The sequence below is a fragment of the Stegostoma tigrinum genome, chromosome 1, assembly GCF_030684315.1.
Source record: "Stegostoma tigrinum isolate sSteTig4 chromosome 1, sSteTig4.hap1, whole genome shotgun sequence".
Taxonomy (NCBI): domain Eukaryota; kingdom Metazoa; phylum Chordata; class Chondrichthyes; order Orectolobiformes; family Stegostomatidae; genus Stegostoma; species Stegostoma tigrinum.
The window spans coordinates 133,800,691-133,821,848 of record NC_081354.1 but is presented as its reverse complement, the minus strand read 5'-3'; the positions used below and the strand labels follow the sequence as shown (position 1 = coordinate 133,821,848).

At 42.0% G+C, this 21,158-nt stretch overlaps 1 protein-coding gene across 7 annotated transcripts in view; it reads left to right on the top strand.

Annotated features, from left to right (window-relative positions):
- LOC125458186 (urea transporter 2-like) overlaps positions 1-21,158 on the top strand; it is a 70,969-nt gene that overhangs the window by 21,104 nt on the left and 28,707 nt on the right. For 4 of the 7 annotated variants that reach the window (XM_048543192.2, XM_048543228.2, XM_048543218.2 and 1 more), the window contains 4 exons: positions 5,068-5,175; positions 8,746-8,890; positions 15,917-16,106; positions 19,077-19,205. In XM_048543192.2, coding sequence (XP_048399149.1) covers positions 5,083-5,175; positions 8,746-8,890; positions 15,917-16,106; positions 19,077-19,205 — 557 coding nt within the window. In that variant the 5' untranslated portion in view covers positions 5,068-5,082. Of the gene's footprint in view, positions 1-802; positions 913-5,067; positions 5,176-8,745; positions 8,891-15,916; positions 16,107-19,076; positions 19,206-21,158 lie in introns of all 7 variants that reach the window. The other 3 variants (XM_059648816.1, XM_059648815.1, XM_048543210.2) reach the window with 2 other exon arrangements.

The following is a 21,158-nucleotide window of genomic DNA, read 5'->3' as shown; positions in this document are numbered from 1 at the left end:
TGTCTTGTCCCGCCTTTGTCACAATCCTTCTGGGTTTTGTAACATCCAGAATTTTTGGTATTGTGCTGTGTACATCCAGGTCTATGGCATTAGCCCTATTATCATCGCTTAGAAAACGTCACAACAAAAGTAAGATCTAAAAAATTTTAAAAGGTCACTGTACACCCTCCTAAAGTCCAAAAAAGCAACTGTCTTCAGCCACTCAGCAAACTTTATATCAATAGTGTCACTGCCCCTTTTATTCCATGGCTTTCAACTCTGCTGGCACATTTTTTTATCTGGCACAATGGCATTATATAAAAACCTTTTGGAAAATCATGTACATAAATCTTCTCATTACCCTATCAGCTTGCTGTTTCCTCATCAAAAAGCTTAGGTCAGCATATTATCCTTGAACATTTTTCCTATGTGCTGAATTGTGTGATGGCTTTATTCAGTCAATTAGTAAGTCACAGAGTGACTGTTAATTTTGTGCTGGATTATTATTTGTAACATCTTTCACTTGATGAAGAATAAATTGGTCTGTAATTGATGGCCTTATTACTATACCCTTTTGAAACAAGAATTTAATATCTGTGATTTTCCAGACCTCTACAACCACATTAAAGACTGGAAGATTATATCAGAGATAATTTCTGATGAAGGGTCTAGGCCCGAAACGTCAGCCTTTGTGCTCCTAAGATGCTGCTTGGCCTGCCGTGTTCATCCAGCTTCACACTTTGTTATCGAAGACTGGAAGATTGTTAGTTCTGAGGAAGGGTCACCAGGCCTGAAACATTAACTCTGACTTTTTTCTTCACAGATGCTGCCAGACCTTTCCAGCAACTTCTTTTTTTGTTCCTGATTTACAGCATCCACAGTACTTTCGGTTTTTATTATTCAGTGTTTAACTCACTGCCACATCTCTTCCAGGTATGCTCACCTTGAAGTTCTGCTCCCATCTCCCACAGGATTTCCATTCTAATCTTTCTTCTTGCTCACCGACATTAGTTTCACTGTCACTCCTGGTGCTCGACCAAATCTTTGCTAAAACTCGTTTCCACAGCCATATCACATTCCTCAGTGACTGCCTCTGGCTCAGACTCACGCCACGTGGATTCCAACTGAAGTTTCATCCCTCATGTTTTGAATCTTCCCAGGATCACAGACATCTCTGTGATGATCAATATTCCACAGACAGCTGTTCTCGCCGCATCCTGAGATTCGCACTCAGTGCCATGCAGTGTCACATGCACACTTTTGACTTTTCTCTCCAACAGCGTCACAACAAACTGGCTCAGGGTTCCACCACTGCACAATTCCACTTCATTCTCCGGCTTATTTGCCATGTATACGAGAAACCTTTTCTTTTCCTTTCAGGCATCAAGGACCACAAGATGGAATAATTTAAAAATACCCAAGGCCCTGTGGAACCTTCTTCCCCTCCCCTTCCCTCTGACTCCAATCCTCCCCCAACTCCACATCCTGTCAGGCATTCACTGTGCTAACCTTCTGCTCTCTGATGCTGAACGTTCTATACTCAGCAAAGGCCTCAGCTTTATTCCTCTGCACCCCCACCTTAGTGAATTTTGGACACGACATGACATCAAACTCTTCTTCCGCCATCTTCGCCTCCATGCCCACTTCTTTGGACAAGAGTCCTCTGCCCGCCTCAAAGACCCCTATGCCCAGTTCCAACACTCTCCCTCCACCTGGACCCCTTCCTTTGGCCTTCAAGCTGCACTCAATCTGTTCATTGAGAACTGTTGATCTTGATTTCTCTGTCCCTCTCACCCAATCCAAACTATCTCCCTCCGAACTTAATACACTCTGTGCGCTTAGATCTAAGCCTGACTTTGTTATTAAGCCTGCCGATAAGGCTAGTGCTGTTGTATTCTGGTGTATTGACCTCGAGCTTGCAAAGGGTCAGCGCCAGATCTCAGATATCTCCTCGTATCTGCCCTTGGACGATAACCCCACCAAGCCACATCAGGCCATCGTATCAACTACATTAACTGATCTCATTTCATCCAGTGATCTCCCCCTGACTGTCTCCAATCTGATAGTCCCCCCAGACCCGCACAGCGCACTTTTCCCTCTTTCCAAAAATCTACAAACAGGACTGTCCGGGCAGACCCATTGTTTCAGCCTGCTCCTTCCCCACAGAACTTATTTCTTCTGACTTGACTCAGTCTTCTCTCCACTGATTCAATCCCTGCCCACATACATCCATCATTCATCTGACACCTTATGGCAGTTTCAGAATTTCCAGCTTGCCGGCTCTAGATGCCACCTCTTTGCCATGGATGTGCAATCCCTTTACATGTCCATTCCCCACCAGGAGGGTCTTAAAGCACTCCACTTCTTCCTGGAGCAAAGACCTGAACCATCCCTGCCTACCACCACCCTCCTCTGCTTGGCCGAGCTCATCCTCACCCTCAACAACTTCTCTTTTAACTTTTCTCATTTTCTTCAGGTCGTAAGGATGGCCATAGCTACCCACATGGGCCCCAGTTATGCCTGTCTTTTCATGGGGTATGTGGAACATTCTTTGTTCCAGTCCTAATCTGACTCCCACCCACAACTCTTTTTCCAATATAGCAATGATATCATCAGTGCTGCTTCCCTCTCTCATCCAGATTTGGAAATGTTCATCAATCTCACTTCCAATATCCATCCTGCCCTCAGTTTCACCTGGTCCATCTCTGACTTCTCCCTTCCTTTCCTCGATAATTGTTTCCATTTCTGGGGATAGACTGGCCACTAATATCCACTGTAAACCCACCAATTCTCACAGCTATAGTAGGAACTGCAGATGCTGGAGAATCTGAGATAACAGGGTGTAGAGCTGGATGATCACAGCAGGCCAAGCAGCATCAGAGGAGCAGGGACCTGGACTATACATCCTCACACCCTGCTTCCTGTAAAGACTCCATTCCATTCTCTCAGTTCATCCATCTCCATCACACATGTGCAGATGAGGCCAACTTCAACCAGGGACCCGCCAAAATGTCCACCTTCTTCCTCAACCAAGGACTCCCCAGCTCTGTTGTCAACAGGGCCCTCACTGGGTCTGACCCAACTCCACACTTCCACCGTCACCCCCCCTGTTCCCTCTCACAACAGTAACAGGGTTCCCTTGTTCTTCCCTAACATCCCACCAGCATTCACATCCAGAAGATCATCAGACACTATTTCCGCCACCACCAGACGCATATTCCCCTCTCCTCCCTTATCTGCTTTCAGCAAAGACTATTCCTTCCGGGACACCCTGGCCCACACTTCCTTCACTCACAACACACCCCCACAGGCCCACAACCCCTTCCCCTGCAATGGGCGAAGGTACAACACCTACCCATTTATCTCCTCCCTCCCCAATATCCAAGGACCCAAACATACCTTCCAGGTGAAGCAACAACTTTATCTGCACTTCCTAGAATCTAGTCGATTGCATTCACTACTCACAAGGTGGTCTCCTCTGTATTGGAGAAACAAAGCAAAGACTGGGTGACTGCTTCACAGAACTTCTGCTCACAAAAAAAGATCCTGAGCTTCCAGTTACCTGGCATTTTAACACACCACCCTGTTCCCTGATAAACATCTCAGTGTCAGGATTGCGGCAGTGTTCCAATGAAGCTCTGTGCAAGTTGGAAGAACAGCACTTCATTTTCGACTTGGGGAGCCTTGCAGCCCTCTGGGCTCAATATCGAGTTCAATAAATTTAGGGCCTAAACTTTCCCATGCCCTGGCCCCCTACCCCACACACCAGGCCTTGTATCACATGGCCTGCTATTACACACTACAAATTGTTAGTCACTAACAGTCTCCATTTACAGCTATTCAGCCTCCTAGCCAGATCATTATCAACTCCTTTGTCCAACTGCTCTTCTTTCTCTATCCCCACCAATTGTTTACTCCCTACCCCCTTCCCCTCCCTACTATCTGTAAATAAAATGACGTTTTCATCGGTACATTCAGTTCTGAGGAAAGGTCACCAAGCCTGAAATGTTAACTCTCATTTTTTTCTTCACAGATGCTGAGGATGTGCTGAGCTTTTCCATCAACCTCTGTTTTTGTACTTAATTTTCAGCATCCGCTGTTATTTTGGTTTTTATTCGGTTCTTCATTGGACCTGAAACTTTTCTCCTATCTATCACTTATACTTTTGTCATTTCTTGTCTGCAATAGAAAGAAAGGTTTGTGTCATAATGATAATTTGAGACTGTTTCCCCCATACATGCTTCTTCTTCACCCTGCACCGAACACCCCCTCCTTCACCTCCATCACTGCCATAATCTCGAAATGATTTTGTTTCTGGATTGATGAGGTGATATCTAATTTACTACATACACTGCTTCAATTCAGCAAACTGGTATGCTTCTGGAACTGAGCCATCCTAACACTGTAGTAAATAATTTCTTTTGGTAACTTTTATAAGTAATTTATTAGTCAATAAAGAAGCGAAATATTTGTTCACATGCTGAAAATATTATGGATGATGCGATAACAAACTCATTAACCAAAATTGTTAAAACCAGAGCAGCAGCCTTGATTGGAATTTGTTTGAATTCTTTGGTGTACTTTGCAAGGAAGATTTGTCTCATAATGACAAATTAAGACGCCTCCTTTCACTTCCCACCCGTACAACATTACCCCCTTAGCCCACATTCACTGAATAGCTTTGTTTCTAGATTGACAAAGTGATGGTAGGTTAAAATGTCACATACATAACATCAGTTCAGCATACTGGTGGAACATACCTGTCCTAACTGTAGTTAGAGTAAGTCAGTGATGTTAATAATGTTCTTGTAAATAATTTATCACTTGATTTACAAAAATGAAACAATAGCAAAACAATAAATTCATACTAATATTCTTTGAATAAGTAACAAAACTATGTTATTGACACAGTTTGCCCAGCTGTATGCAGTTTTCTATTGAGCTGCATATTAAAATTATGCTTTTAATATCCAAGATAAGCTAGTTTTGCATACATGTGTTATGGATAATGGATTGTTTGATTATACAAAAATCCCATATACATTTAAACAAACTTGTACATTTCAAGTAAACTTTTTTTTGTTTCAGGAAACATTTTAATTCATGGATCTTCAGAGAATAGAAATCATACAGGAAGAAACAATAATTAAACAGAGTAATATCAGAACAGGTATCCGTGAAGGAACTGGCTCAAAGGTATGAAAATATATTGACCATTTATTTTCAATGCAGGTCAGGTCAGAAATTTTGAGAATGATCATGGGGGTGCGGAAGGTCACTGATTCACATCAAAGAGACTAGCACGACACAATTAATGATTTGTGTGTGCTCTTATCATATTGAACAAGTTCTCCCTGTACCTCAGTAATGTTCACCATTTACTTTCCAGATGGCATGAATATGGCTAGCAACAGGGCATGATGTACAACTCTACCAGTGGCGTTTGAGAATGTTAGCGACAGTTATGAATGACACATGGCCACCTAAACTACAATCTATAACATTGTGCACTAATAGCATTTCTCATCATTTTGAAATAATTGTTTATTTGATATAATATTGTTTCCTATGCTCACACAGCTCCTAGACTGGTATAAAAGTCAAAGTCGCTGTTTCCTCTCGACCTGATATAAAACTCAATCTTTCATTATTTATAAACATTATTAGTCTTATTTTGTCCCGTAGCTTCAGATAGTCCCCACCGATTTTGCATTACTGAAATTAAATCCTACAAAAGAATTTTTTATTGTTTATGCCAGGCATCTCTCTTCCTTCCTCAGTAAAAATTTATTTCAGAACTAAGTAATCCTTGTGATGATGCCAGAGATAATGAATGCACAATATTGTTAAGAATTTCATGATTTCAATCCAGTAATAATAAAATCTTATATTTCCAAATTAGGATTGTGTGCAACTTGAAGAGTATCTTGTCAATTAGGATATTCCCAAAATATTGCTTTTCTTGACCTTATTATTGTCAGTAGTTGTAGCGCTTGATAGTACTGTTGATATAAGCTTGATATTTTCTGACAATATATTCTCCAAACATTAAATACTGAGGCTTCCGGACACTGGTGGTAAAGCAAGTGCTTATCAAATTCAATAACAGGGATTCTGATCTCACACATGGCTTGCCTTAGATGGTGCTGAATTTTGAGAGTTTTCATATAAACATAGAATCCCTGCAGTGTGGAAGCAGGCCACTCAGCCCATCAGATCCACACCAGTCCTCCAAACAACATCCCACCCAGACCTAGCCTATCACCCTGCATTTCCCATGGCTAATCCACCTAACCTATACATCCCTGGACACTACAGGCAATTTAGCACAGCCAATCCACCTAGCCTGCACTTCTTTGGACTATGTGAGGCAAGTGGAGCACCCAGAGGAAACCCATGCCGACACAGGGAGAATGTACAAATTTCACGCAGTCACGGGGGTGGAATCAAACCCGGGTCCCAAGCACTGTGAGACAGCAGTGCTAACCACTAAGCCACCACGTGAAGTATTCTTGCAGCTACATTCATCTAGGATATTCCACTAAACTTCAGTCTTTAGTCAAATATGCAGATTAATGAACAAGGACCAGGATCGGCCATTCTACTCCTCAAGCTGCTCAACCATTCAACAGGGTCACGACTGATCTGATTATAACAATACATTCTTGCGACCAATGAAGGCAAACATTCCACATGCCTTCTTGACCATGTTTTCCATTCGTGTTCCACTTTTAGGGGACTTTGGACCTGTACACCTGAATCCCTTTGTAATTTAATGTTTTTCGGGCTTCTGCCATTTACTTACTATATACTTCCCTTGTGCATTGGACCTTCCAAAGTACTTTGTCTTGCATTTGTCCAGATTAAATTTCATCAACCATTTCTCCACCAAGTCTCCACGATCTGTATCCTGCTGTATCCTCTGTCAATCCACCTCAATATCTGCAACTCCTGAAATCTTTGTGCCATCCACAACCTTACTAATCAGACCACCCACATTCGCTGCCAAATCATTTATATATATTACAAATAACAACAGTCCCCACACTGATCCCTGTGGAACACCACTGGTTACTATTCTCCGGTCAGAAAAACACCCTTCCACATCTATTCTCTGTTTTCTATGACCAAACCAGTTCTGTATACATCTTATCCAGTCAGTGTGGATCTCCTTCTGTATCAGCCTGCCATGAGGGACTTGTCAAACATCTTGCTAAAGTCCATATTGACAACATCTGCCACCCTGCCCTCATCAATCATCTTTGCCGCTTCCTCAAAAAACTCAAATGAAGTTGGGAGACATGACCACCCACATGCTGCTTGAATCTAATAAGGCTACCTTCTCCAAATTTAAATAAATCCTGTCCCAAAGAAACTTCTCAAATAATTTCCCGACTACTAACGTAAGGTTCACAAGCCTGTAATTTCCCAGATTATCCCTTTTGCCCTTCTTAAACAAAGGAACAATAGCGGCTATTCTCCCATCCTCCGGGACATCGCCTTGTGACTAAACAGGATACAAATATTTCATACAAGGCCTCAAATTTCCTCACCTGCCTCCCTCAGCATTCTGGGATAAATCTCATCAAGTCTTGGGGCCTTACCTATGTTAATGTTTTCAAAAACTCAACACTTCCTTTTCTTTATTGCCATGCCCTAGAATATCAACAAACCCCTCTTTAGAATCACCAGCAACCATGTCCTTCCCCTTTTTTGAATGCCGATGCAAAGTTTGGGGAGAAAGCAAGAACAGGCCATTGAATTGGATGATCAGCCATGATCATAACGAAGAGCAGAGCAGGCTCAAAAGGCCAAATGGACTATGGCTGTGCCTATTTTCTATGTTTCTATGTTCCATGTAAGAATGTTAATCAAGTGCCTCACATAAAAATATGAATATGTCACAATGTAGGCCAACAAATTAGCCATCATCACCAAAATAGTTTAGCTGGGCATTAGTCTCATTGGTACTTGTAGAACCTATTTTGAAGCTAAGTTGTTCTTTACTAAAAATAAAATCAGGCAAAGTGAAAAATCATCCATTTTGCCTCTCTGCTAAAGACTACTTTTCTCCAATTGTGGTCAACTTGATTGTTTACACACATCATCACATTGACTGTACTTTAAAAACACTGCAGATTGTCTTGAGAACAAAAGATTCTCTATAGATGCAAGTTCTTTTTCATTTATCAGGAAAAATTGATTGAGGTGATGGCTTGAACCTGCTGAGTAGTTTATCTTAACCAATAGATGAAGATTTCTGCTGAGCTCTCAGAGACTTTGAATCAAAGCCAATATTTAGTTTCTTACAAGGCAATAGTAACTTTCCATTGACCCTAATGACCGATTACAATAATTTTTCATAAGTAATCTATTAATCGATAAGAAAGTAAAATATTTCATCACATGCACAGAATACCCTAGGCTGTGCAATTATGAACTCATTAAACAAGAGAGTTCAAACCAGTAATACAGTCTTGATTACAATCTGCTTTCAAATTTTGCATACTGCACTTCTGTTACTTAAACCAATGAATAAAGGGATGTTATGAATGTGTGAATGTGAAGCTGCATATGTCTGGAGTTTAGCATCTGAGTTGCATTTAAAGGCCACGAACCTGAATTGATTTGAGTCAGATTTATATCTATGCTTTTGGTCTGTGGAATACACTTATAGTGTATTGTTGACAAAATGCAGTCATGCATTTGTTTCAATTTTCATGTTAAACAACACAAAGCACTTTGATTCTCTTTCAATTGTGTGAGGAACAGGATCCATTCATGGAGAAGAAGCAAACAGCAATGGTCAAAGATGTACCTACTCTGAATTCCGATAAACATAAAGAAACTCTTTTGCAAAGAATTAGCTATTTGTCTGGTGACATGAGAGAATTTGGTTACTGGGTGAAAGGTAAGTGAACATTAGGAAAGATAGTTTCATTTATGGATATCAATATTGTAGGAAAATATTTTTCAATAGCCTGTAAATGAAGGAATACAGCGATTTGTTGCAAGGCTCTTGACCGCGTCTCCCGCATTTCCCGCGACACATCCCTCACACCCCGCCCCCGCCACAACCGCCCCAAGAGGATCCCCCTCGTTCTCACACACCACCCTACCAACCTCCGGATACTACGCATTATCCTCAGACACTTCCGCCATTTACAATCCGACCCCACCACCCAAGACATTTTTCCATCCCCTCCCCTGTCTGCTTTCCGGAGAGACCACTCTCTCCGTGACTCCCTTGTTCGCTCCACACTGCCCTCCAACCCCACCACACCCGGCACCTTCCCCTGCAACCGCAGGAAATGCTACACTTGTCCCCACACCTCCTCCCTCACCCCCATCCCAGGCCCCAAGATGACATTCCACATTAAGCAGAGGTTCACCTGCACATCTGCCAATGTGGTATACTGCATCCACTGTACCCGGTGCGGCTTCCTCTACATTGGGGAAACCAAGCGGAGGCTTGGGGACCGCTTTGCAGAACACCTCCGCTCAGTTCGCAACAAACAACTGCACCTCCCAGTCGCAAACCATTTCCACTCCCCCTCCCATTCTCTTGATGACATGTCCATCATGGGCCTCCTGCACTGCCACAATGATGCCACCCGAAGGTTGCAGGAACAGCAACTCATATTCCGCCTGGGAACCCTGCAGCCATATGGTATCAATGTGGACTTCACCAGTTTCAAAATCTCCCCTTCCCCTACTGCATCCCTAAACCAGCCCAGTTCGTCCCCTCCCCCCACTGCACCATACAACCAGCCCAGCTCTTCCCCCCCACCCACTGCATCCCAAAACCAGTCCAACCTGTCTCTGCCTCCCTAACCGTTTCTTCCTCTCACCCATCCCTTCCTCCCACCCCAAGCCGCACCCCCAGCTACCTACTAACCTCATCCCACCTCCTTGACCTGTCCGTCTTCCCTGGACTGACCTACCCCTCCCTACCTCCCCACCTATCTTCTTTACTCTCCATCTTCGGTCCGCCTCCCCCTCTCTCCCTATTTATTCCAGTTCCCTCCCCCCATCCCCCTCTCTGATGAAGGGTCTAGGCCCGAAACATCAGCTTTTGTGCTCCTGAGATGCTGCTTGGCCTGCTGTGTTCATCCAGCCTCACATTTTATTATCTTGTTGCAAGGCTGTTTAGTTAGATTAGGATTGAGATGAATAGTGATGAATACATTAGATGTTTATTCAATGTTATGCAGCATAAACTCAATCCCTCATCTCTTTAGAGTTGGAAATGTGTAGCCAAGGATATGGTGCCAAATAAACTACATGAGATTAAAGTTCAATAAGCCCACAGTTTTGCTTAAGGATGGGAACACACCAAATTGGAAACCATTTATATAGAACATAGAACATTACAGCACAGTACAGGCCCTTCGGCCCTCAATGTTGAGCCGACCTGTCATACCGATCTCAAGCCCATCTAACCTACACTATTCCATGTACGTCCATATGCTTATCCAATGACGACTTAGATGTACCTAAAGTTGGCGAATCTACTACCGTTGGAGGCAAAGCGTTCCATTCCCTTACTACTCTGAGTAAAGAAACTACCTCTGACATCTGTCCTATATCTTTCACCCCTCAATTTAAAGCTATGCCCCCTCGTGCTCGCCATCACCATCCTAGGAAAAAGGCTCTCCCTATCCACCCTATCTAACCCTCTGATTATTTTATATGTTTCAATTAAGTCACCTCTCAACCTTCTTCTCTCTAATGAAAATAGACTCAAGTCTCTCAGCCTTCCCTCATAAGACCTTCCCTCCAGACCAGGCAACATACTAGTAAATCTCCTCTGCACCCTTTCCAAAGCTTCCACATCCTTCTTATAATGCGGTGACCAGAACTATACACAATACTCCAAGTGCGGCCGCACCAGAGTTTTGCACAGCTGCAGCATAACCTCTTGGTTCCGGAACTCAACCCCTCTATTAATAAAAGCTAAAACACTGTATGGCTTCTTAACAGCCCTGTCAACCTGGGTGGCAACTTTCAAGGAACTGTGTACATGGACACCGAGATCTCTCTGCTCATCTACACTACCAAGAATCTTACCATTAGCCCAGTAATTTTCCTTCTGGTTACTTCTACCAAAGTGCATCACCTTGAAATTTGAGGGTGCATACATGAGGATCAATGGTCGGCACAACATTGTGCGCTGAAGGGCCTGTTCTGTGCTGTACTGTTCTATGTTCTATGTTCTATGGTCTACCTCACACTTGTCTGCATTAAACTCCATTTGCCACCTCTCAGCCCAGCTCTGCAACTTATCTATGTCTCTCTGCAACCTACAGCATCCTTCGTCACTATCCACAACTCCACCGACCTTAGTGTTGTCTGCAAATTTACTAACCCATCCTTCTACGCCCTCATCCAGGTCATTTATAAAAATAACAAACAGCAGTGGACCCAACACCGACCCTTGCGTTACACCACTAGTAACTGGTCTCCAGGATGAACATTTCCCATCAACTACCACCCTCTGTCTTCTTTCAGCAAGCCAATTTCCGATCCAAACTTCTATATCTCCCACAATTCCATTCCTCTGCATTTTGTACAATAGCCTACTGTGGGGAACCTTATCAAACGCCTTGCTGAAATCCATACACACCACATCAACCGGTTTACTCTCATTTACCTGTGTGGTCACCTTCTCAAAGAACTCAATAAGGTTCGTGAGGCACGACCTTCCCTTCAAAAACAGTGCTGACTATCCCTAATCAGTTTATTCTTTTCTAGATGATAATAAATCCTATCCCTTATAACCTTTTCCAGCACTTTACCAACAACTGAGGTAAGGCTCACTGGTCTATAATTACCAGGGTTGTCTCTACTCCCCTTCTTGAACAGGGGAGCCACATTTGCTATCCTCCAGTCGTCTGGCACTATTCCTGTAGGCAATGACAAGTTAAAGATCAATGCCAAGGCTCAGCAATCTCCTCCCTGGCTTCCCAGAGGATCCTAGGATAAATCCCATCTGGCCCAGGGGACTTATCTATCTTCACACTCTGTATGATTTCTAATACCTCTTCCTTGTGAACCTCAATCCTACCTAGTCTAGTAACCTGTATCTCAGTATTCTCCTTGACAACATTGTCATTTTCTAGAGTGAATACTGTTGAAAAATATTCATTTAGCGCTTCCCCTATCTCCTCTGGCTCCACACACAACTTACCACTACTATCCTTGATTGGGCCTAATCTTACTTTCGTCATTCTTTTATTCCTTAAATACCTATAGAAAGCATTGTGGTTTACCCTGATCCTATCCACCAACAACTTCTCATGTCTCCTCCTGGCTCTTCTGAGCTCTCTCTTTAGGTCTTTCCTGGCTACCTCGTAGCCCTCAAGCGCCCTAACTGAGCCTTCACATCTCATCCTAACATAAGCCTTCTTCTTCCTCTTGAAGAGAGATTCCACCTCCTTCGTAAACCATGGATCCCGCGCTCTGCAGCTTCCTCCCTGCCTGACAGGTACATACTTATCTCGGACACACAGGAGCTTTTCCTTGAATAAGCTCCACGTTTCTAATGTGCCCATCCCCTGCAGTTTCCTTCCCCATCCTATGCTCCCTAAATCTTGCCTAATCTCATCATAATTGCCTTTCCCCCAGCTATAACTCTTGCCCAGTGGTATACACCTGTCCCTTTCCATCACTAAAGTAAACATAACAGAATTGTGATCGCTATCACCAAAGTGCTCACCTACTTCCAAATCTAACACCTGGCCGGGCTCATTATCCAGTACCAAATCTAATGTGGCTTCGCCCCTGGTTGGCCTATCTACATACTGTGTCAGGAAGCCCTCCTGCACACACTGGATAAAAACTGACCCATCTATAGTACTTGAACTATCGTGTTCCCAATCAATATTTGGAAAGTTGAAGTCCCCCATGACAACTACCCTGTCGCTCTCACTCCTATCGCAAATGATCTTTGCTGTCCTTTTTGGTTAGAATAAAAAATAAACAGAATGTATTTGTTGAGTGAAAAGAAAGCACTTGATGAATTAAATGGCTTTTCAGAAGAAGTTACCCTCCTCCCTCTGGACAAACCTCAGGGGATCTCTCTCCCACTGCAACTCTCTTGTAATCCTCTCCACCTATTTTCTCCTCTATCCATTTTTGATCCGCCTCCCCCCACTCCTTTTTTATTTCAGAACCTTCTCCCCCTCCCCCTTTTCTGATGAAGGGTCTAGGCCCGAAACGTCAGCTTTTGTGCTCCTAAGATGCTATATGGCCTGCTGTGTTCATCCAGCTCTACATTTTGTTATCTCTGATTCTCCAGCATCTGCAGTTCCCGTTATCTCTGATATAATTTTAACTTCACTGCGAAGCCCCTTCTAGGGACGCCTAACCTGAAGAAGTTACCCTCCTCCCTCCGGATAAACCTCAGGGGATCTCTTTCCCACTGCAATTCTCTTGTAATCCTCTCCACTTATCTTCTCCTCTATCCTATCTTCGATCTGCCTCCCCCTCTCTCCCTATTTATTTCAGAACCCGCTGCCCCTCTCCATTTTCTGATGAAGGGTCTAGGCCCAAAACGTCAGCTTTTGTGCTCCTAAAATGCTGCTTGGCCTGCGTGTTCATCCAGCTCTATACTTTGTTATCTCGGACTCTCCAGCATCTGCAGTTCCCATTATCTCTTATGCATAAATGGCTATTTGTCTGACTTGCAAGATGTGACAATTGGAGTCCTGCAGTTGTCTGTGGTGGGCCTCAAATTTTTTACAGATTTTACATCAATGACTTAGAAAAGGTAGTGAAGACATGGTAGCTAAACCTGGAGACAACACCTAGATAGATAGAAAAGTGTGTTGTGATGAAGGCATAAGGAATTTTCAGGAAGATATAGATTGGTTGCGTCAGTGCGCAAACATGCAGCAGAAAGAGTATAATGTTAGAAAATGTGAAGATGTTTGCTTTGGCAGGAAGAATGAGAAAACAGAGTTATACTTAAACAGAGAACAACCACGGAAATACAAAACTACAGATGTATTCAAGTATTCCAGTGCATGAATCGCAAAATGTTTTTATGCGGGTTAAGCATGTAATCAAGGAGTCTAATGGATTTCTAACCTTTATGAGAGAAACAGAACACAAACATAAGGAGTTATTCTTCAGTTTAAGGGGTTTGGTGAGATCACATCCTGAATATTACATGCAGTTATGTCTCCTTATTTAAGGGAGAATGTAAGTGCACTGGAGGCAATTAAGAGGAGGTTTACCACATTAGTATTGAAATGAATCAGTTGTCCTATGAAAGTAGGAAAGCTGAGTTTATTTCCAGTGCAGTTTAGAAGGCGATAGCTTTATTCAATGGCTACCACTTCCATAAAGCAGTCATGCCACTGAGCTCTCGCCTCCTTGTGGCTGGGAAACCATTGATGCTCCATGGAACCTGAAACTCAGTAAATGATAAAATGCACTTTATAGCTGAACACATTTCACCGCTAAACAACCCCAAATGCTTGGCCACTGCTTTATGTGTGAGCACAAACCTGCTACGCCACAGCCACACCTCTGGAATATTTGCCATGCTCAGTGATGGCAGAAAGACAGCAGGGTTCCTTACCTCTGTTTTATCACCCCTGCTAGGCCAGTTGCCATGGAACAAGTAATATTTTGCCCACAGAATTACACACCATAAGCCAAATTTAATGTTGGTTCTGTGCCCCTTCATAAAAGACAGGGACAAGCCTGCTTCGCTCACTCTGCACCTATCAAACAGTCAGCAGGCCTTTCATGGGCATGAGGCAGCACATCGGTACCTCACTGAGGAAGTCCCAGCTGCATCAGAATGCTCTCAGCCAATCAAAGGAGCAGGAGCACCCACCAACCCAACAGCACCAACAAGAATAGTAGTCTCTGCAGTGAGGCTGAGGTAAAGGTGTTTAACCTTGGTGCTGGGATATAGAGTGGGTTTTGCATCTCTGTTGGCGAACCCTTGTTGGAAGGGCGTGTGAGGAGCTTGAATGGCATGACTGGAAAGAGCAGTGAACAATACTGGGGCAGAGTTTCATTTTGTGGGGGTGTCTGGTAGGGGCAGGTTGCCCATCAAGGACTAACCTCAGTTCAGCATCAAGGCTGGCCAGATTCTACCTGGTGGTTTAGAGACCAGGTGTACATCTCTCCCACGATGGGTAAAATCCCTGCCGGGGTGAGACGAGCCCCTTAAATGAATGAAACTTGCTCATGGACAATTAGATTGCTCAATGCCTCCTGGACTGCTCATAAAATTGTATTAGGGAATGGTGGGCATGGGTCAGCCATTCTCCCACTGGGTCTTTTGTTCTCTCTAGAATATTTTCCACAGGTCAACAGCCTCCATATATTCTTTCATAATTTTAAACATTGATATTGAATCTTTCCTCAACCCTTTTTGTTCTCAGAAAGACAATTCCAGATGCCATTGCCATTCCTGAGTAATCATAAAGGCAAACATGTGGAGCAGAATCTAAATTTGGATAGATTGTATATTGTCATTAAGACAAGCATTAAGAGCAAATCCCAGGGCCATACATCATTAAAATTCGCATCAATTTCACTTAGCATTTGCTAAAATATTTAGACTTTTTCTGGACTCAATTGAACATGCACAGAACCAATTTAACAACAGATTAAAAGATAGTATACAATATAATGTTAATCCCAATGAATCATTTGATTTGCCAAAAGCAATGCCATTGGTGATACACTTTATAGAAACTAATTAATGTGTTTTACATGCTAAATGTTTGTCCCTGAATAATAAAGTTGTTACTGTATCATTTAACTTTAGGGTTCAGATTATATCTGCAAACTGTACAACACCCTCCAAATTCTGCAAATAATTTATGAATCAGTTACTCAATTATTTGTTTGGGAAGCAGAAAGAAGTCATATTCTTTAACAGTTATATACTTTGCTTCTGACAACATTGCAGAACAAAATATCATCTTTCAACTTATTGACTGGAACCTACGGGGAATTGCACAGGTGATGTTTGTCAACAACCCACTGAGTGGGATTATTATTTTGGCGGGACTGCTTGTGCAGAATCGTTGGTGGGCACTAAACGGCTTTGTTGGAACAGTGTTCTCAACTGTGGCTGCAATTTTGCTCAGTCAGAACAGGTAAGCTTTTTATAGAAAAATATTTCTTTTAAAAAATGATCAACATAACATTTTGAACAATTTTATCTGAGCAATTAGCTATTATTTTACCTTCCAAAAATCACTTCAATTTTCTCATTACCATGGGAACAATGTTACTACTTTAAAGCAAGTTCTTTCAATTACTAAATTTCCAAAAGAAATAAGTTACAATGAAATTCGCTGTTGAATTGTATCTTCCAAGATGTATCACCTCGCATTTGCCTGGTTTGAACTCCATCTGCCATTTCTCCACTCAACTCTCCAACCTACCCATATTCTGCTGCATTCTCTGACAGTCCTCTTCACTATCTGCTACTCCACCAATCTTAGAAATTCCTTAACAATGACTGAATTACCACCATTTGATTGAACTTTGTAATCTATTTTCAAGGGGATATAAGAATTCAAACTTGTCACTAACTCATAAAGCCCTCATTATTTGAAATGTCTGACTTAAATATATTGCAAAGATGAGCCTACCATGAAGCAGACAGACGGCACAAAGGTGTCTGCACAAATTGTGATCTAATGCAGCGAAAATTAAAAACAGTTGGTATCCACAATTTAGTTGAACACTTAGTGAAGTCATCTAACAGTTAGAAACATTCAATAACTACTGGACACAGTCGAGAGGTGGTCAATGTTATGAAACAACACTGGGTGAAATTCCATAGTTTATTATGGATCTAGACAGGATACCCCTAATCATTAAATAACCAGGTGAGGAGGGATGAACTGGTTCCCCTTGGTTATTCACCCACCCCCTGAACCAGTGGCAACAAGGTTAATTTGAAAAGGATCACTTCCTTTGAGGTTAACTTGCTCACAACATCAAATGACCTTATGGTTTAAAAGAAGCAAATTTAACCAGGCTTTCTTGAAGTAACAACATGCGTGATTTAAGACTAAATATCAGTAGAAATAACAACTCAACACATGGACACAGTGTAGAAATAAGAAGTGAGTGCAAAAAGATAACAGTTTAAAAAAATGATAAGTCTCTGAATTGTTTGTGAAGAGCATATAAAACAATGTTGCAGCTGTTATTGGAAGGCTCCAATAACATTGACATTGAACAGTTGAACAGTCAATTTCAAGATTCTTGGTTTGGCATGTTGGCAGAAATTCTGTTGCTCTGATTCCTTTCAACAGTGAAGGATAGAATGGGGCCCATAAGGAATAGGCAGGGTATGTTGTTTGTTGAAGCAAAATATATAGCAGAGGTAACAAGTGAGTGCTTTGCTCCCGTCCTTACCAAATTAGAAAATGGTGGCAATGGCCCAGTTGAAAATGCAGGTGTTGAGCAACTGAACAGTATAGTGATAAAGAAGAGGTGCTAAAAAAGCTGTCAGCATTCCAGGTAGAGAGGTCACCAAATGGGATGCATCCAAAATTGCTGAGATAGATAAGAGAGCAAATTGTGAAGCCACTGACAGAAATCTTCGGGGCCTCTCTGTACACAGGATCAGTCCAGAAGGACTGGAAGATTGCAAAAGTGATATCACTGTTTAAGAAAGGGACAAAGGATAACCCAGGAAACTGCAGGCCTGCCAGCTTGAAATCAACAGTGGGTAAAGCTAATACAAGCCATAATAAGGGATAAGATAAATATACACTTTTTTCTTTCTAAATTCATACAAGACACAGTCAACTTGGTTTTGTCAAGGGCAGTTTCAGTCTGACAAATTTAACTGAGTTCTTTCATGAGGTGACTCAGGCAATGGATGAGGGCAGTGCTGTAGATTTTGTACATTTTAACTTCCAGAAAGCATTCGATACATGGCAGGTTGGTTAGGCAATTAAAAACGTTTGGTTTGTCCTTGGCAGCATGAATTAGAAGTTGGCTAAAAAAAGAAACAGAAGCTAGGTACAGATGAGGTATTTCTCAGATTGGAGATGAGCTGAAAGTGGTGTTTCCCAGGGATTGCTTTTGGCCTTTTGCTTTTGTGATTTATAGGAATGATTTGGAGATGTGTATTGAGGACAAAATCTCTAAATTTGAAGGCGACACCAAGCTAAGGAGAATCGTGAATTGTGGAGATGGCACTGAGGGACTTCAGAGGGACAATGACAATATGGCCAAATGGGCAAACACCTTACAAATAAATTTTATGGCAGAGAAACATGAGGAAATGCATTTCGTTAGAAGAAACATGGAAAGGCAATGCAGGCTCAAGGTCCAACTTTGAGGGGAGTACAGCAGCAGAGGCAACTTAAGTACTTAATGTTGAAACAGCTGTTAATATCTATTTGAAAGTTATGACTTTCGAGGTCTATGGAAATAGGGCCAGAGATTGCGGCTAGCTGGGTAACACTTTCAAGAGTCAGTACAGATTTGATGGATCGAATGGTCTCCTTAGGTACTGTAAAGTTCTATGATTCTATAATTTATTTAAGGTCAAGTCAAAAGGAGCAGTATTTTGAATTTCCAGTGAAGATTGAAATCATTTTCAGCTCCCCAATTAGATCATGAAAATATATCACACCCCAACTTGTTTACTACCAACTGATAGGATATGCACTAAATCATATTGTTTTGCTATTCCAGTGCTAGAGTCTTTGCTCTTCCAAAGTGTTCACATGCACCAATCGAATGTTAACTTTCTCAAAAGTTCAAGATAAATGATGTTTTTAAAAAACCTCTTTGATAAGTTTTGTATATAAGAAATTAATGTTCTTCTTGAGTAATACCCTCCCAGTTATGATCTTTTTCCTGATAACAAATCATAAGAGTATCTAATTTGAAGTCAGTATGTAAGATGGTGCTGTTCATATCATGATTCAAAGCAATTCTGCGTTAAGATATTTATTTTTTAATTTTCTAAGTGTATTTGTTTTTCATGACCTTTCCCGAGGTCAAAGCAAGCAAAAATCATTTTTGTATATTTAATAAATGTTTGGAAAGATGTTTAGCTCCAAAATGTTACTTTTTTACTTACAACATTTTAGATCCGCAATTGCAGCAGGGCTTTATGGATACAATGGCACCCTGGTTGGTCTTTTGATGGCTGTGTTTTGTGACAAAGGAGATTGGTATTGGTGGTTAATGCTGGCTGTAATCTTCATGTCAATGATATGGTATGTTAAAAGTCTACTTGTACTCTTACTGAAGGTACTCTAATGCTATCTGCGGTAGCTACATTCTACATTCAAATGTTCAAATTTTTCAAATGTGTTTTTCAAATAAATAAATGTCTGTAACATTTGAATTAAAACAAAAATGATTAAAGGATGATACATGAATCATAGGATTCCTACAGTGTAGAAACAGACCCTTTGGCGCAACAAGGCCACACTGCCCCTCAGAGCATCCCACCCAGACCCATCCCCCATAACCCACATAATCTACACATTCCTAAACACTACGGGCAATTTAGCATGGCCAATCCACCTAGCCTGCACATCTTTGGACTGTAGGAGGAAATTGGAGCACCCCGGTCAGAGTCATTGCCTGACACATATGAAGGTGGTTGTGGTTGTTGGAGGTCAGTCAACTTGGCTCCAGGATATCTCTGCAGGAGTTCCTCAGGATACCACAGGATAGTATCATAGCCCCAAACATCTTTAGCTGCTTAATCAATCACCCTCCTTCCATCATAAGGTCAGAGTAGGGATATTAACTAATGATTGCACAATGTTCAGCACCATTTGCAACTCCTCACATACTGAAGTAGATCATGTTAAATTAAACAAGGCAATTTCCAGGCTTGGACTAACAAGTGGCAAGTAACATTCCAGGCAATGGCCGTCCAAAATAAGACATAATTTAACTATCGCCTCTTGACATTCAATGGCATTATCATCATTGAATCCCTACATTGAATGTCTTGGGTGAACTGAAACTCAAACTGCACTCACCGTTTAAATACAGTAACTAGAAGAGCATGTCAGAGGCTAGGAATATCCCAGTGAGAAACTCACCTCCTGACACCCCAAAGTCAAGCACAACTCCCTATTTGTCTGGATGAGTACGACTCCAACAACACTCAAGAAACTTGACAAAACTCCAGATCAAAGCAACCAACTTGACTGGCATCACACCCACAAGCATCCACTCTCCTACATATGAATGATAAGATCCACCACAGAAACTCACCAAAGATCCTGAGACTGCACCTTTCAAAACCATGACCTTTCATCTAGAGGACCAGGGCAGTAGATAAATGGGAACACCACCACTACAAGGTCCTCTCCAAGCCACTCACTGTCCTGGCTTGGAACTATATTGCCATTCCTTCACTGTCAAGATCCCACAAATCCTTCCCTACACACATAGACTGCAGTGGTTCAAGAAGCCATCATCTTCTCAAGGGGCAACTAGGGACAGGCAATAAATGCTGGCCCAGCTAGCGACGCCCACATCCCATGAGTGAATCTTTTAAAAATGCTAGTTTTCTTTTTGACAAACGCTCAGTTTGGAAGCATGTATGTCATCAGGAAATCAGTCAGAAGCCAAGTTTACATTTCCAAAAAGTCTGCAGTTTTGAGTGGATTATCTAACTCAGTCTTATTTCAACGTTTCCTAAATCACAAATATCAGTCTTCAGTCGATTTGATTTATTCGAAACGAGATTAAGAAGCAGCTGGATACAGCACAGACTACAGAAACTGATAGCATTATATTCATTTATTAATGAATGAGGGTATCGCTGGATAGGCCAGCATTAATTGCCCAAAGGACAGTTAAGAGTCAGCCACATTGCTGTGGGGTCTGGAGTCACATGTAAGCCAGATACCAGTTTCCTTCCCTAAATGACATTAGTGAACTAGACAGATTTTTCCGGACAATTGATAATGGAATCATGGTGATCACTAGACTCTTGAATTGAAATTCCACCAGCTACCATGGGATTTGCATTTGGATCTCTGAATTAACAGTTCAGCGATAATGCCACTAGGCCAACATTTCCCTTTCTCAGCTGTGGAGCTGAAGCTTTGTGCTTTAGAGCTAGCCATTTTCCGAGCCAACTGTTCCAGGATAAGTATAACACTAGCATCCATCCAGCAAGGTGGAAAATTACCCAGGTATGC